This window comes from Sapajus apella, unplaced genomic scaffold (assembly GCF_009761245.1).
Source record: "Sapajus apella isolate SASKATOON/1434 unplaced genomic scaffold, GSC_monkey_1.0 scaffold12, whole genome shotgun sequence".
In the NCBI taxonomy this organism is placed as follows: domain Eukaryota; kingdom Metazoa; phylum Chordata; class Mammalia; order Primates; family Cebidae; genus Sapajus; species Sapajus apella.
The window spans coordinates 14199873-14218379 of record NW_022436952.1 but is presented as its reverse complement, the minus strand read 5'-3'; the positions used below and the strand labels follow the sequence as shown (position 1 = coordinate 14218379).

Here is an 18507-nt window from a genome sequence, read left to right as displayed (position 1 = left end):
AAAATAGAAACATTCTGAGAATCCCTGCTTATCTTTGATAAGTAATCAATGTGAGTGTTTTAAATTCATGGAATTTCAAAGCTGAAAAAGAGCTTACACATTTTGTAGACGTCTTTAAGTTCAGAGACGAAAGCACACAAACTCTTTCCCACGAGGCCCAGGTTCTAGCTCAGAGTCAGGCCCTCTGCGATTGCAAGAAAAAGTGTCTTGGTTTCAGTCACAGAGTGCCTGACTCTGAGCTACAACCTGGGCCTTGGGGGAAAGGGTTTTTGTGCTTTGTTGTCTTGTTTGGCTTCATTTGCCATCTTTATCTGTGTCTCTGTAAATGTCCCTTGCATGTCTGTCTGTGCAGGGTGTCTTCCACAAAGACAGCTTCCAGTGGCCTTTTTTTTTCCCTCTTCTCAAAGGACCTAACTCAATGGCACATGGCACTCTGGAAAGTCAGGAGTCCTGGTCCCCAGTTTTCACTCTACTGAGCCTCACTCTCCTTATTTGTAAAGTGGAGATATAAGTTCTTGTCCTGATAACCTCATAGGGCTGTTTGTCAAACTCAAATAGGATGGTCTTGTGAAAAGTGTTTTCTAAACATGTAGGAGATTGCAGTTATTAAAGCTTGATGAGGAAAATGGTACATGTAAAAGCAGCCTTACTGGGCATGAGCACGAGACTTTTGCAGGTTTTCTGCGTATTCAGTGGGTGCACCTAGGCTGAATGATCTGCATGTCAATACAGTGGTATCCAATCAATGGGCCAGATATCATGACACTCAGAAAACTGCTAGCCATCTGGAGCTGCATCTTGCACCGTAAGAAAGGGCGGGTTTCTCCCCAGGCCCTTGGCTTCCATCAGGTGGGCCAGCTCCAGAGTGGACGGTACATTCCCATCCAATCAAGGTACTCTGGAGGTGATGTGTGGGTTAGGTGGTGGAACTTTTCAGAAAATCCTAAAGAAATACTTTCAAGGTACCCTGAGGGGACAAACTGAGCTTCATCTGGGCCATTTTAGAGAGTTGCAGGTTGGTAGGCATGTGAAAAGGTCTTCATGTCCATTTTTTTATGGAGAAATATAGCAAGGTATGGAATTTAACCTGATTTTAAGTGCTCTCTCTATAATTTCTGGTTCTCATTGGTTTATCACTCATTTAACAGATATTTATGTCAGGTGCTATAAAATGTGCTGGGGTAGGGTGATGGGTAACAAAGCAGCCAGTTGCTTTTCACTTAGAGGATCTGATCTAGCCTGGTAGGGAACTGGTGCCTGGATTCCTGTAGTATCTAACATTAGTATTTTCTTTGGCACAATATCTTAAGGCAACCACTGACAGGAACTAGAAAAAGAAGCATCATGTAAAGTGATAATGGCACATACTACCTGAAGAGGAAATGCATTTGCATAATCAAAGAATCATTGCAAAGATCTAACTTGCTTGATATTATGATAATATCAGGTAAGATAATTTCCTTATGAATGTTTTTCTTCTGCCTAGGAGTCACTCTAAATTGATAAGAAACTCTTGGTTTAAACTTGCCTAATTACCTAAAATGATTTCTTTTTATTATGGAGAAGAAGGAATGATTTCTTGTTGGCAGATGGAAATATTGCATATTGCTTGGCATAACTTATCAAAAGGATTAGGCATTCACTGAAGGCATACTTCTTACTTAGCAGATTACATTTGAAAACCCTCCTCTTACTCTTTACCTCATTCTGTCTCTCCTCTAGTACCACCCCAAGAATGCTCATAGAAGACAGGGGATATTAGAGAAGAATGTCATTTGTTTGGTTTGAAAAAGAAGGTAAACTTTTATTTAGAGAAAGAATTAGGAAAAGAAAGTAATGGTTTGCTTCGAAAGATGACAATTTACATAGGGAAAACAGCATATTTGGCCAGGACAACAAAACAGCCCTCTGAAGCTGTCAAGAAAGCCGACCACAAACATGCCAATAAAGAGTTGAATTTGTGTGTGCGTAAAAGAATTCTGTAAAACAGAATAAGACAAATATGTGGTCCAAAGTAGCACATTTCCCATCCTTGGGAAAAGGGGAAACTTTGTACAGGTTTCTTAGGGCAGAAGCAATCTCTTTGTAGTGTTCTCAAACACAGAATAAATCTCAAATTGCAGCCAGTGGGAGTGAGGGTAGACGGAGCTTCATGGGTGGGGAAATAGTAGGAATGGAGAAATTCAGATGGGACAGCGCATACAGCAATGCACTGAAGACATTTAAATGTGCATGCAGTGGCAGAAGAAGCAAGATTATGATGGCCAAGCTCCTGGGTGCAACTTGGTGAGAGCATTTGCTGTGGCAACCTGCTGTTGTATTTTCAATACTTGGCAATAACCAATTATGAAAGAGAAAGAACCTGAATGGTACTGATTAATCAAGAGACAACTGGTCAGACTTTGCTGACAATTGTCAAAACAACACCACAAATGACAGTTCTCCCAAAGTTTCAGTGAGAAGATTTTAAAAGCTCAGGCTGAAAAATCTGTGTCTTTACTGAGACATGGAAAAGCATTAGGTAAGCCAAGTATTAAAAATTCTATTTGTTTATTATTGAATTGACATTTTTCCACACTTAAGACAAATGGGCTTGGAAACTGTCCCTTAAGCAGCAAAAAAATCTAATTTAAGAATCAAAATTATTTTTTGACTTCATGCTTAACTTATATTTCAGCAATATTAGGTAAGACATAAAGTATAATTAATGCTTATGAAATAAAGTCCTTCCCTCTGATAGCTTAGATTTCTTCTTTTGACAATTTTTCTTGAAAATACACTTAGGCAGGTAAGAAATTACCAAAAATACTTGCCATTAGAAAAATTACCTTAATTCTCATTAATCCCTGACCTCTTATAAATTGGTAGGTTGAAGAGGCATACATTTTACCAGTGATCTTTTTGATTGAGGATACTGGACCTTTACAATATACATTTAAATTGTTCAAATAGTTTTCAATGTACATACTATAAAATATTATTGTTTCAAGAGTGGAAGTCACATTTAACACACCATACATGATTCACCTGCATATTTATAGAGGTTTAAAGCACACAAAATTGTGTAGATAGCATACTGAAGTCTAAACTTTAACATATACTCAGTTGCATACATAGCAACAAGATACAATAAATTCTGAACAAATAACAGCCAATAATCAGCCAGATTGCTATGTACACATTAGGAAGGAAGCAATTAAATACTGCCAAATAAGAATGTCACTTAAATTACTTTTTCCGTGAAATATCTCTCTGCCACCACATACGCACGCGTGTGCATGCACACACACACACACACACACACACACACCCTTTTTTTTTTTTTTTAATCACAAACATCAAACTGATGCTTATGGCTACATACACGGGTTATCCCCAAACATCTGATTTTCACAAGGCAAGAGACAACACAGCAACTCAGAGCGACTTACAATAATTTGCCAGACTTAGCTTTTGTAAATCAGTCACTGGAGGGTGATTACTGTGAAAATATATTCAGACTTTCATGTCATGGACTGCAGGAAGAGGAGCAAAGAGTCTTAACTAATAGCTTTATAACCTTTGCCACTACATTAAATTTTGGCTTTGCTAAAATAAAAATATGTGTATATCTGTAGGAAAAGACCCTATGATAATATTTAAAACAACAAATCTCCTACTTCCTTTATCACGATAGAATATTTTTCACAGCCCACTTATCCAATTGTTAAACAAAACCAACCATCCTTTTGAATAGTCATTTTAAAAAGTCATTATTAGTGGAAATAGAAGAAATAATTGAAAAAACAAATATAACTACTGTATGAAGACATGGTGGAAAAAGCAGAGACCTGAACTATAGCAAAATCAGTGCTTCATAAACAGTCAATGGATTTTTCTAAAAATACTTTTTGCTAATGGCAAAGTTCAACACCTCAGAAAAACTCTGAATTAAGATCTTAGAATAAGTTTCCAAGCTATACAACATGGTTTCAAATACACTACCCTTGTTGTTTGTAAGGCCACATTGAAGTTTAGCTTAACAGTCATAAGCCACGTGTTTGAACATCTTATGAGAGGTGACCAGCAAAGAAAACAGTTTTTTTCCCCTTGCTCACCCTTTTACCTATGAAGAGACACCACTGCTTTTCCAAATAGCTATTTAAAAAATGTCCTTAAAGATATGACCTTGAAGGAAAAAGTCCAGTTTTGCTTCATTAAATCATCTGGAAAAATATTTAGACTTTATAAAGTGAACATGCAAAAGTTTGAAGTTCTCGGAGAGTGTTCCTTTGTTAATCTATAGCTACCTTCTTTAATTGGTATGTGATAGCTTAATAGGCACATATACCAAGAGATACACACTCTTTGCTGTAGCTCTGCTACATACAAAGTTGAGAGAACTGTAGAAAAATGTCATCACCTTCCTAACACCTAACGTGTACGTTTTCAGAAGCCAGTGGGTGTACATTTTCAGAAGCCAGTGAATTCTGTGTCTTGTTGACATAACAAGGGAATTTACATGTGCTTCAGATACATCTTCCCTTGGAGGACTAACTTAACTGTTGAGTTAGTTCTCCAAGAGAAAGTAACTACATCTCGGGTGGAGGATGAAGAACCAGAGGAGGCCAAGGAGTTGGTATTTCCTGGGATGCCTTTTTGCCTAACAGAGTTATCTTCAAGGGAAGAGCTGAAATCTCACCAGGGTGCACATTTGTATGGAAGGATAACAATGAACGAGGGGCCAGTCCTCCATTCCACTTGTCTGGCATGATCTCCTAGCAAGGACAGGGTAGGTGCTTGCCAGGTGGTTCCCGGACAAGGTTTCTTTAGGGGAGTGCACCAAGGCTTCGGTCACTGCTTTTTATAAAGTGCTTTGGGATCCTTCAGGAAAGAGGGCTGGTGAAATATTATTCCTAACTGGCTTTAATTTTCAAACCAAATGAAACCATTTTCTCCAGTGTAACTATTGCTTCGAGCATTAGTGAATGTTCTTCAAAGGGAATGGCTCTCATCTTTTAAGTACCTACTTCTTAAAATACTCATTCCCTGGAGTGAATGTTTTTAATTACTGTCTCCCAGGCACTCTCACCAATTAAGAGGATGTTTTAGCTTTGTTAAGTGGTTGCCAAACCTATACATCCATGACTTGCATTTTCCAGGTTGTACTCCCTCAAGAGTCTATATAACAAGAAGAAATCGAAGATGTAGCCCAACATGCACTATGCCTGCCTGGCTGAAGCAACAGGCTCCTGCCTTTTCTAAGACATGGTTGAGAAGATGTATAGTGAACGTATGGCTACGTTCTTAGGTCATATTGTGAGCTCTTGTGGCCTGGGACTATGTTTCACACTTGATTCTTTGGGTATAAATGGGACTTAGAATTGAGATAGACATATGGGAGAACTTCAGTCAGGGATTTTTGAGGATTTTCACAAATGATGAAAGCTGATCAAGCATGTTAGAAAAGCCCCTGAAAAGAGGACCTGGGACAGTTTCCTTCAGAGTTTCTCATATTGGATTCAAAAAGAATGAAAGACAAAAATCCATTGCATCCAAAATTAAACCAAACAAAAACGATAAAATACAACAAAACATCCTCAGATATTGTAAAATCTCTATAAGTAGAAGATCAGCTAAATGAATAAAGGACTGTAAATTAGAGAACACAGTTCTCTCTCACAAGAATGTATTGATATGAACTGGGCTCACAAAATATTGCAAAGTGGAGATACGGGGAAAACTTCCTGAATAATAGCTAATTATTGAAGCTATAATATACCCACTTTTATTTAGGAATATTGCTAAAAAACTGCATTTTCAATTGACTTAAGTATGCCCATTAAAATGTAGCATGCATTATTCTGTTTGTGGGCATGCCTTCTTTCCTCACAGAAGATGAAAAAATAACCTTATGCCCCCAATATAAAATAGCAGGTTTAAAAATTAATGCAATTTTGGTCCAATATGCCAGAGCTTACTGACCAAATGAGGGGTCAGAAGGGTGGGTCAGTTTCTGCCTTTGCTGTTTGTTGAATGCCTTCCACCTGATTCGGTCACAAACGTCCTCCGATGTCACCAGAATCATAAGGATCAGGAAACACCTTGGATTTTTAGTTCTTCACAATTCTAGAATCTCGTCTCACAAATTCATTGAACAAACCAGTCCATTTTATAATTAGAAATAAGTAGGAACGGAGCACAAATGACTCTGCCATTCTTAACTAAGAGGCATAATTTGAAATCATGTTTTCCCCAAATTTGCTTTTAATTAATTAACTTAGATCTGTATTACATGAAGTTTGTACTCCCTGGCAACAAGGAGCTCTGTAATATTGGAAACTTGTTAGGTAAAGGTTGAACAAAGGATTTGAATTTGAAATCAGAAGTAGGTAGATGATCTGCAAAATAGGAGGTAACCTGTAGACAATCGAGTTAACTAGGTATGTACCAATTCCCAATGGGATGGCCTGCTATCAAGGGAATGATTCTGGTTCTGACCCTAACTTTGAGACTAAAGCAGCTCCGTGACCTTGAGCAAGTCACTTAACTTCTCTGAGTCTTAATTGCCCTACCTGTAAACCCAAGGACTTAGATGCATTTTATGGGCACTTCTAGTTCTAAAACTCTCCTTTTCCATGCACATAGAATTCACTTAGACAGAAGAAAACTACATTTGAAAATCCTCCCAGGCATGAAAAAGGAGCTATAGTGATTCTGATCAAGATTCTTTGGGGGTTTCATTGAGTATAAAATCTCTTAAAAAAATAAAGACTGCGCTCTGGGCTTTAGTTTTCTAATGACCATAGGCCATGGGCCAAATCTGTCCCTTTCCAGCAGGGTAATTATTTATGTTTAAATCAAATGTTTTTAAAATGGAAGGGATCAGAATAATATTGTGAACAGGGGACTTTGTATGAACTCCCATGAGGAGGAACGGTAGAACTCTGTAGACAAGGATAAGGCCATAAAGAGCAATATTTAACTGAAATGCCTGTGAAGCAGAAAAGGATCATTTAGAATGTCAGTGAAGTGAATGGGTCTTGGCTCCAGGAGATGAGGAGGCTCTTTCTGAATATGTAGTGTGATTTGTCTAATTTGGACCCTTGTTTGTGAGAAATTCAGGTAGGAGGTAATGAGACCAAAAGGAAATTTCCAGGTGTTTTTAGCACAACGTTGGAATGAACCACTGGTAGAGGCTTCTGGGCATATTTTCCCTGAGGCCAATTGGGTCAGATGATTTTGGGGCAAATTTGACGTAAGGAGAGGTAGGTTGAAAGGGGAAGGCAGCCACCCTAGCCCTGGACAATCTCTCCCTTGATCTATGATGCAGGGTGAGTGGATATGCCTGTGGGGTTGTGAGAAGCCCATTGCTGACTGGCCATATCTGCAGGGCACTTTCTTGTTCAATGACAATTTCATCACCAAAGAATCGGAGCTCATCCACTGTGATTTTCAGAGAGAGCCCCCATGGACTTACTTTGCTTAACTTAGAATTATAAGGGAAATATATTTCTGCCCACATCTCTCTCCCTCCCCTGTCTTATCTGCAACTCAGGCTTTCCTTCTGCTTAGCCATCTCCTTGATCCCTGTAACAATCTATGGCTCATTTTCATGCTTGGATGGGATCTTAGTATACAGGAAGGTCTACTTCCTGTCCTATTCTGTCTTTGTAAGAGTTGAAAGAGAAGTATTCCCTACTTTTGTTTCTGGAGGTCTCCACAGCACTATGCGAAGAAAAAAAAGGCCTGTCAAGGCCTATTTAATCAGATAAGTGCTGATGGATAAACCGGATAAGGTGAGTCCTGAGAACTCTGTCCTTTGGGATGACATAGTTTAGCTGACAGGAAACCTAGGTCAAGTCCACTTGACCTTGTGCCCTAGGGACACAACCTGGGTGTCTTTCCCTCAAACTCTTAAGGTTTGGAATGGAGGGAGAAACGATGCTAATCTTATTTTCATCTATAGAACTTCTCTTCATCAATCACAAATTCATGAAAGAGCTCTAAACGCGGGGTCAGATTAGGGAACCAGTTGCAGAACTGAGGGTGTCTCTGGGATGGCCAACTTTAGACACAGGTGCTACCAACAGGGTGGCATGTTTGAGCCACTGCATGTCATACTCCACGTTGACACAACAGCTCCTCCAACCCCTTTCTAGGCTGAATTGGGAATGGCATTGGCAACTCTGGCCTCCACGCCCCACTCTATTCCAAAAAAGAGGACCTTGAATTTGTAACCTTTGGATTTATAACATTCAAAACGCTTGAAAATGAGTGGGGACACGGTGGGGCAGGATGGGGTTAAGGGTGATGTAAAACGCAGGTAGTAGCGATGGAAGGGTGGACAGCCGGTGCGGGCCTCCCTAAAGCATGCTGCTGAGTATTTCTGACACGGAGGAGGCGGTGGGGCCCTCCTGGCTCACATCGGGGCCAGTGGGGCTGGGCAGGGCGCTGCGGCCTCCAGAGGGCGGGCTCAAGCCGGCCCACGGTTTTTCATCCTGGGCCACCAGGGCTGCTGCATAGGGTTCCATGTAGATGCGGCGCACCGAAGGCCTCGCGTCCTGGAGACTGCTGTTCCGTTCCTCAGGAAGGCTGGCAGCGTGGGCCAGAGTTAGGCCCCTGGGACCATCAAGGGCAGGTCCGGGACGCTCGGCCTCCTCGGGCTCCTGGGCCAGACCACAGGCTCGGGACAGGTGCTGCGTGTAAATACCCTCCGAGAGCGATAGCGACTGCGTCTCACTGTGCATGCGCAGCCAGCCATGATGGCGGCTGAAGCCGCCGTAGTGGGGGTGCTTGCCGGGCTTCCGCTTTCCCAGGAAGCCTAGCGGCGGCCGCGCTCCAGACACCTTCTTGGCGTGGTTCTTGGGCGTGAGGCTCGTGAGGGTCAGACCATGGAGAAACTCGGCACATGAGCGGTCGGGATTTGGGCCCTGGCCCTGGGGATCTGGACCCGGCCCAGGTGGGGTCTTCCCGTCGTGCACCTGTAGGACGTCGGGGGCGCTGCCGCTTAGGCCGCTAAGGGTCTGCTGCGCAATGTCGTGCGATGACAGGTAGACCAGGTCCAGGTCTCGGGGGCTCAGGGCATCGCTGGAGTCGTAGTCACTGTCGGTGGGAAGGAACACTTCCGAGCAGCCTTCTTCGTCAGAGCAGGGCTGTGAATCTGTGAAGCCAGAAACTGATGTTAGGAAAAATATATATATATATTTTTTCCGAGACGGAGTTTCGCTCTTGTTACCCAGGCTGGAGTGCAATGGTGCGATCTCAGCTCACCGCAATCTCCGCCTCCTGGGTTCAAGCAATTCTTCTGCCTCAGCCTCCCGGGTAGCCAGGACTACAGGCGCGGGCCACCATGCTCGGCTAATTTTTTGTATGTTTGGTAGAGACAGGGTTTCACCATGTTGACCAGGATGGTCTCAATCTCTTGACCTCGTGATCCAGCCACCTCGGCCTTCCAAAGTGCTGGGATTACAGGCTTGAACCACCGCGCCCAGCCAAAATATAGTTTTAGCTACAGCCTGTTTCACAGGCTCAGGATCAGTGCGTTTGACCCGCCTTAGAAGGGTCCCGTGCTTTGTTTAATGCTGTGCTGTCACCTCCTGAAATACTTACAAATTTTGAACACGGGGCCCCACATTTTTATTTTGCACAGGGCCCCACAAATTGTACAGTGGGCTCTGGTCTTAGGGTAAGGGAAAGGAAAGAGAGGAAACTCTGACAGGTCCAACCCAGACAAAAGTAGGGGAACATTCTCTCATTCCCCACACATGCTTTTATTATTAGCTGGGCAGCTGTGGAGAGGATGAAACAGGATAGAAGGCTCAGTGTTATTCATTTATTCATTCCCTGTTATTTCAGAGATAATTTTTGCACTTGACAAAGTAGCAGGAATTTAAAAGGGTGAACGAAGAAGAGGAGACTCCAGCGGCTGAAGTTGGTAAACCTGGTTTCGAGTCCTAGCTGCCTTCCACCTCCATATTCTGAAGGACTACCTTGCTCATTAAAAAATACAAGTTACCGGCCTGGTGGCTCATGCCTGTAATCCCAGAACTTTGGGAGGCTGAGGCGGGTGGATCATGCGGTGAGGAGTTCGAGATCAGCCTGTCCAATATGGTGAAACCCCATCTCTACTAAAAAATTACTAAAGTTAGCCGGATGTGGTGGCAGGAACCCGTGGTCCCAGCTACTCTGGAGGCTGAGGGAGGAGACTCGCTTGAACCCAGGAGGCGGAGGTTGCAGTGAGCCAAGATTGCACCAGGCACTTCAGCCTAGGTGACAGAGTGAGACTACATCCCCAAAAAAACCCAAAACAAAACAAACACAAAAAACAAGAAACAACAACAACAAAAACAGTTAATTGAAGAAAAAGCCCACAGTGTAACCAGTTTACGGTTAGTCTGTTCATGGTGGAAAATCAGACATGATTATCATCAGAATACTGCAAAATTCAGGGATAAAGTTTGATTTGTTAGGGAGTCAGTGTCAAGATTTCTTCTATTTTAAGTACTAGAACTACATGGAATGCTTTTTTTTCCCTTACTGTAGGAGATGATGTACCTACTTGCTCTTAATGGCAGGGCAAGATGTCAGTTTTGCCTTTTCATTCCTGGTTGTTATCCAGTATTTATTATCCAGTATCCATTATTCTTTGTTTAGTTACAAAGATTATAAAATTAAGATTAATGTAAAATAAAATCTTAATTTTATTTGGGACAACAATGCCCTTATGTAAAAGACCACCTTTTTTCAGCTTCCCCTGCAGCTGAGCATGGGTATATAATTAAGTTCTGGCCACTGAAATGGAAATGGAAGTATTGTATGAAACTTCTGGAAGGCTACATAAAGGGACCTGGCTTAGCTGGGTCATTTCATTCTCTTTTTTTCCAGTTTGCCTGTAACTAGATGTGTTGGATGAGGTCATGGAGCAACCTTGGAGATAGAAGCCACATGCTAGGACGCTGGAGCTGAAAAATAGAGCTTGGTGCCTGAAGACCATGAAGTCCACTTATCAACCCTGAATTGTCTCCTTCTTTCACGCAAGAGAGAAATAAAGTATCTTGTGTTTATGACATTCTTATTTGGGTCTTTGGTAACATGAACCCAAACTTTATCCTAACTGTAACAAACCTAAATATCCACCAATAGAAGAATGGTTAAATTGTGGTGCATCTGTACTATGGAATATTATCCATCAGGTACAAAGGATGAGATCAATATATATGTTGTTCTTTAAATAATGGCTACCAAAAAAAGGATTCCCTCTTCTGCCTTTTTGAATTCCATTGATGTGTTCAAGGTTTTCCTCAAACATAACCTCCATTAGGAAGCATCCCCTAACTGTTGGGGCAGAGATATTTAATTACTCTTGGGGCAGAGATATTTAATTCATTCATTCATTCACAATGAAGATTCTATATTACTTGAGATCCTGCTCTAATAGAAGCACTGTGTACTTGGTGCTTGAGTGGATATAAAATTAATAAGAAATTATATTTGTCTCTAGGGAGTTTACTGTTTTAATGGACACATAAAGAAAGTATGCATCTGTGAGTCTGTGGCAGAACATAGGTTTTATAAGAGAAGTTCAGCAATTAAGTGTAGGTATATAGGAAAGAGGGATTATATTTGATTGGGACAGGATTGATGAAATACTCTATCATGTCATTTGTTTTTTCCCTCCATTCATTCATCTCTATATTAATTTATTTCTTCATCCACTTTTAAAAAACGACTTGAGGTAGCTTTTAATAGTAAATATGTATATGATAAGAGGATTAGAAACCAGAGAGGAAAAGGAAAGAGCACAAGTAGGCCTGTTTTGATATTATACAAGTTGTATAAAATGTTAAAATTGTGGGAGACTGAGAGAATGGTGCATGGGACTTTCTGTACATTCTTCATAGTCTTTGGGGTCTATATTTCAAAAAACTAATTTTTTTAAAGAAGCATTTAATTTTTAAAAAGGTAGGGTGGAACCAGAGGAGGGTACTGAATGCTTAGATAAGGAGTTTGCACCTTATTTTGTAGCCAGTGATTAGTCATCAAAGAATTTTTAAGAATTGACGAGAGCTATGATTTAGAATAGCAATTAGGATGTAAGATGAACTTGCTGAGGAAGAGATAGCAGGGAGGCCAGCTGGGAAGCTGTGGTCCAAGCTATGTTTTCCCTCCAAATATTTATCTTGTTCAGGCTGTGGAGCTAAGCAAGATCTGTGGTTGTGTGGAAGAAAACAGAAGTCCAGGAAAGTCATTCATTGAAAGATGTTTACGGAACAGTATTTTGTACTAGACAGACAAGATCTCTCCTTTGAATAGCTCAAAAAGAGTGGATTAGACAATAAGCCAGAAAACACCTAAGATTAATTTTGGGTAGTAAGAAGTTCTGTGAAGACAATGAAAGTGGACCTTAGCCAGAGAGTGACTTAGGAGGAAGATGCTTTTGATATGGCCATGGGAGGAGGCATCTCTGCACAAAGGGGAGTCTAGGTGAGAACCCAATGATCAGAAGGAACCAGCTATGTGAAAGTTTTAGGGACAAGTGCTAAACTAATTTTAACACTTGTCCATCCCAACTTCTTTAAACTAAAGGAGTTCAGTTTAATTTGGGTTGGGTTTTAACCCTGATTTGGGTTAGGTGGTAGAATGTATGGTAAGTTTAATTTGGGACAGGTTGAGCTGAGGGGAAGCCAAAACATCAAGGAGGAGATGAACTGAGAGCATGTGGGGTAGCAAAGCTGAAGGAAGGTATTTGTAAGTGTAGAGAAGAAGAAATTATTGGAGAGGGAATGGTTGAATATATGAGTGGTGAGGTTGATAATATAATAAGGAGGGGTGATCAGATGTGAGCACCAGTGCTGGAATTGGTGCTTAGTGAGAAAGATGGAAGGACACATTGTCCTCAGAGATAAGTGGTTGGGAAAGAAGAAACACATATTTCCAGGTTAAAAGGAGGGAAACGTATAAAGGTCTGGGCTAAATAACTTTGATATACTTTAAAAAAGTCTTAGTACTTTTTCCAATCTTTAATGGGAAAAATAGGACACTGCAAGTAATAGAATCTCAAAATTGTTGACTGTTTTTCATGATAGCAGGGGTAGGTGCCTTAGGAGTGAGGAAGAAGAGAAGATAACTGAAGATGTGAAATTGGGCTTGAAATAGGACCCATGCAAAGAATTCATAATTGACTGTAGTTGAACTTCCTTCTTCGTTTATCTGATCAGTGTGTTCAGCTGTGTGCATGTACTTGTTTGTATCCACAATGATAATAACAATATCTGATATTTACGTAGTGCTTACTGTGAACCAGCCATAATGCTAAGAGCTCTAAGTGCTTTATTTTGTTTAATACTTACAGCAGTTCTCATTTTGCTGATCGGAATACTGAAGCTTAGGCTTCTCAAATTTTCCAGTTTGTATTCTTGATAAGTGATAGACAAATGCAAATTTGTCTCACTACAAAGACTTGCTGTACTGCCATCCACCTTAGCATTTCCATGACTTTCTGTGGAATCTTCCTGAGGAGTGGCACTTAGTTCATCTAATTCTCTTTTTGTGGTACACAGAGTTAAATTACTTAAACTCTTAGTAAGGGCTTCTTGACATTGTTGCTACTAGAGAAACATACTACATCTTGTATTAGTTTCCTGTGGCTGCTGGAACAAATTACCACATACTGGGTGGCTTAAAACAACAGAAATTTATTCTTTCACAGCTCTGGAAGCCAGAGTTTGAAATCAAGGTGTCAGCAAGGCCACACTCCCTCTGGAAGTTCTAGGGGGAAAAACTTTCTCTTGCCTTTTCCAGCTTCTGGTGGCTGTCAGCATTTCTTGTGAGCAAGCCACTGCTATCTCTGCTTCTGTCTTCTCATGGCCTCTATTCTGTGTCTGTGTCTTCTTTTCTGTCTCTTATAAGGGTACTTTTCATTGGATGTAGGATCCACCCTTATAATCCAGGATGGTCTCATCACAAGGTCTTTACATCTGCAGCGACCCTTTTTTTGTTTCAAATAATGTCGCATTCACAGGTTATGAGGGTTCAGACATGGACATATCTTTTTGGGGGCCAGTAGAAGACTGATAGCAAAAATTGCTATAACTAGGAGCAATCACTGAAGTTTGTGACACCTTCAGTGCGTAGTCAAGCACTTTGCAAAATCTGCCTGTACTTTGATCTCCCAACACACAAATAGTGACAACTTCCTGTTTGGAGGAGACTAAGGAGTATACAAAATGTGCCTTAAATGAGCTGATGGCTTAATATTTTAATGAAGTGTCATATTTTAAGACCCCCTCTCTTAAGGAGAGCCTGCATTGCTTTCCCCACATGGAGTTACTTGCTCAGTTCTTTTGCCTCTTAGAGCATTTTATTTATATCTCTGTAACTGCATTCAATAAGTTTTATTATAAATTACCCATTTTCATATTTGTCTTTCTCATTGGACCAGGAACTCTAGAGAGCATGCAGTATGTATATGTCTTACTCATCTCTGCTTAGTAAATATGGAATAAGTCAGTCAACAAAGGAATGGACTAAGGAACAAATCAAGCAAAGGGATGTGTAGAATCTTTTGTATTTCCCAGATCACATAGTCTGAATATGGACATATTAGTGGACTATGAGGACCTCCCAAATATACTGTGTCTTAATCATCATTGTATTATTAACCTCTTGTGCTATAAATGGTACGATTTATAGAAGAGAATAAAAGGCTCTCCGTGAAGCATGTTGAGTAGAATTGAAGCTGAAGCAAATATTGAAATCTGGGAGCATAAAGAATAGTGAGATTTGATTGTCTCTTAGAAATAATACTAAAAGCAAAGCATCCTGAAAGGATCTAATTTACTTAATCTACCACAGAAATTCCTGAAAACAATCACCCAGATCATTTTGCTTTATCTTTGCTGATATTTGATTGAAGAGCCAGCCTAGATATAGCAGAAAGAACAATTGTCTTAAAAGTAGACAAACCTGAAGTCTTGTCTTGCTACTTACTGCATGTATGATCTTGAGCAAATCACTTAGCTTCTCTGAACCGGTACTATGAATAAGTACTATGAGAAGTAATTTAGTTTATTAAAGATACTTTAAGTGGGCCGGATGTAGTGGCTCACACCTGTAATCCCAGCACTTTGGGAGGCTGAGGCGAGTGAATAACTTGAGTTCAGGAGTTCGAGACCAGCCTGGTCAACACGGTGAAACCCTGTGTTTACTAAAAAATTCCAAAAATTGGCCAGGTGTGGTGGAAGCCCAGCTACTTGGGAGGCTGTGCACAAGAATCACTTGAACCTGTGAGGCGAAGGTTGCAGTGAGCCAAATTCGCACCACTGCACTCCAGTCTGGGCAACAGAGTGAAACATCATCTCAAAAAAAAAAAAAAAAAGATACTTTAAGTGTCTTAAAAACAGAAGATATTGGCCATTTTACCTTTACCGTGGTGGAGTCCACCTCTGCTGTGGACCACAAATAGCCCTGTACAAAGAGGAATGGAAATTGCTTCTATCCACCTAGATTCATAAGCTGCCTTGAGGTAATCTTGGCATCAAGGAAGAGAGAGCATTGAGGCACATCTTACCATCAGCTTCAGAGGATGGCAGCCATTGATTTGTCCCATGTTTTTTTTTTTTTTTCCCCCCAGGGAACCAATCTGCAGTTTTGAAGAAAAGACAAAGGTAGAAAGGGTGGTGGTGGGCTACCTGGCAAATGGTTAAGAGGCTTCAGTGACCTTTGATGATGTGGCTGTGGAGTTCACCCCAGAGGAGTGGGCTTTACTGGACACAACTCAGAAATACCTGTACAGAGATTCAATGCTGGAGAGCTACAAGAACCTGGTCTCTGTGGGCTGTCAGCTGTTTATACCTAGCCTGACCTCTTGGTTAAAACAAGAAGAATGCAATACACTACAGAGTGGAGTTCTTCAACAATGGGAAATACAACCCACAACCAAAGGGTCATCACTTCAGCAGAGTTTTCTGAAGAATGAAATATTCAATGGGCTACAAATGTAAAGAAGCTACAGGTTAGGGGAACTCTGTGACTGCAAGAATTGTGGAGAGGTCTTTAGTGAATGGTTTTTCCTTAAGACACACATGAGAGCTCAGAATGGAGGGAACACTTCTGAGTATAATTGTTATAGAAAAGATGTCCTCACTGTGTACAAGAAAGCCTCTACTGGACAGGAACTTTCCAGATTTAATCCATGTGGAAAAGTCTTCACCCAAACCCCAGGCCTTGCTGTGCATCTTCAAATTCTCAATGCGAGAAAACCCTACAAATGTAAGGAATCTGGAAAAGGCTTTAAGTATTTTGCAAGACTTGATAATCAAATGGGAATCCACCCTGGAGAGAAACTCTGCGAATTTCAGGAATGTGGGGGAGCCATCACAGCTTCCTCACACCTAAAGCAGTGTGTAACAGTTCATACTGGAAAGAAATCCAAAAAGACTAAGAAATGTGGGAAATCCTTCACTAATTTTTCTCAACTTTCTGCACATGTGAAAACTCATAAAGGAGAGAAGTCCTTTGAATGTAAAGAATGTGGAAAATCCTTTAGAAATTCCTCACTTCTTAATGATCACATTCAAATTCACATTGAAATAAAACCACACAGATGTATGGAATGTGGGAAAGCCTTCACTAGATCAATTCACCTTACTCAACATGTAAGAACTCACACTGGAATAAAACTCTATGAATGTAAGGAATGTAGGCAAGCCTTCACGCAGTACACGGGCCTTGCTATACACATACGAAATCACTGTGGAGAGAAACCCTATCAGTGTAAGGAATGTGGGAAAGCCTTCAATAGATCCTCAACACTTACTGAACATAGAAGAATTCACACAGGAGAGAAGCCTTATAAATGTGTTAAATGTGGAAAAACCTTCATTACTTCTTCCTATTGTAGGAAATATTTGAGACTGCATAGTGGAGAAAAGCCCTTTGTATGCAAAATATGTGAGAAAGCATTTATGTTTTCCTCAGGGCTTAATGTTCACCTGCGAATTCATACTGAAGAGAAAGTCTTCATTACTATGTAAAGAATGTGGGAAAGCATTTGCTGTTTCCTCACACCTAAGTACACATGAAAGAATTCACACTGGGGAGAAACCTTATGAATACTGGGTATGAGTGTTACCATTTAGCCCATCGGTTGCCATCTTTAATTATTGGCAATGACACAAGAGGTCATCAGATTTGTCCTAAATGCCTTGAGGAGGTTGTAATAGCTCATGGATTGGCCTTAGATGCCATCCCAAGGGTCTGGAATTAAACCTACGTGTTCTGAATACAGCTTCTTCATGGTTGCCTGAGTCTGGGCATCTGTGAAAAAGGGTCATGGTTGGTGAGGTCAGTACTGCAGGCTGCCTCACCTTGGTGATTAAATTCCTAGGATCATAGCATTAACAAGTTCTGTATGAGAAAAATCATGCAGATTCCTCCCAGCCCCTGTTGTCTAATGGGCCAGTGTGGCACTTTCATGTCAAAATTTACCGGAAGCCAAGATGATGTAGGCCCTAGAAGTGGGTTGTTAAAAGATGCTTCTCCAAGGGTCTCTTCTGTTCCCATGGATCCTGCAGAGCATGGCAGGAATGACTGCCAGTGCACTTTCACACTGATTATTTCTGGGTTCCCTTCTTGCAAAATCTACGAAGTGTGACAGTCTTGCCTGTTCTGTTCTGTTCTGTTCTGCCTTCTCTGTCCATTTTACATGGCACAATCTAAGTGGCAGTGTCTCCTCTGGTATAATCCAGTCTCTCTCCTCACTTCTGTAAGGATGGCTGATATATTCCCTGAATCCCGCTCATGGCCTCTATATAAAATGATTGTTCAGCCATACTTTCAGAATTGTCTTCAGTACAAGTTTCCTAATTTTTGCAATATGGATAGGTGAGAACTTTCTAAATCTCCAAGTTCTGGTTCCTTTTTCCTTAAAAATTTCTTCTGCAAGTCGGATCTCCTCTTTTGCATTTTACTGTAAGCAATCAGGAAGAGTGAAGCTTCCTGTGCCTTTTAACACTTTAATTACAGATCTTAGTGATAAATACCCAATTTTATATCTCTCAAGCTCCACCTTCCGCAAAATTCTAGAATACAGTTCTGCCAAGTTCTTCACCACTTCGTATCAAGGGTTGTCTTTCCTTCATTTTCCAATAGCATTTCCTCATTCCCCACGAGAATCACCCTTCCCAACCTTATTTCCAGCTTGCACTTCAGAACTTTTCCAGCCTCTGTACATTTGCCAGTTTCAAAGCTGCTTCACTTGTTTTTAGTTGTAGTACCTCACTTCTCAGTACCAAAATCTGCCCTAGTCAGCTCAGGCCACTATAACAAAATACCACAGACCAAATGGCTTACAAATTCATTTAATTTTAAATAAATGAGGTTAAAAACATATATTCTTACATTTCTGGAGGCTGGAAGTCTCAGATCAGAGTGCCAACATGGTCAACTTTTGGTGAGATATAACCTAATGACTGAAGGAAGATATATATATATATTTCCCAAGAATATATATATATCTCAAGAATA

The 18507-nt window shown here is 40.8% G+C and overlaps 1 protein-coding gene and 1 pseudogene across 3 annotated transcripts in view; one reads left to right on the top strand and one right to left on the bottom strand.

Moving 5' to 3' along the window:
- Positions 1 to 2531: 2531 nt before the first annotated feature.
- Positions 2532 to 18507, bottom strand: part of ANKFN1 (ankyrin repeat and fibronectin type III domain containing 1) — a 380611-nt gene continuing 364635 nt past the window's right edge. For both annotated transcript variants that reach the window (XM_032280102.1, XM_032280101.1), the window contains exon 20: positions 2532 to 9142. In XM_032280102.1, the coding sequence (XP_032135993.1) occupies positions 8346 to 9142 (797 nt within the window). In that variant the 3' untranslated portion in view covers positions 2532 to 8345. The remainder of the gene's footprint in view (positions 9143 to 18507) is intronic.
- Positions 15354 to 17282, top strand: LOC116553024 (annotated as a pseudogene). The gene has a single exon (XR_004269601.1). The product of XR_004269601.1 is annotated as a zinc finger protein 561 pseudogene (transcript).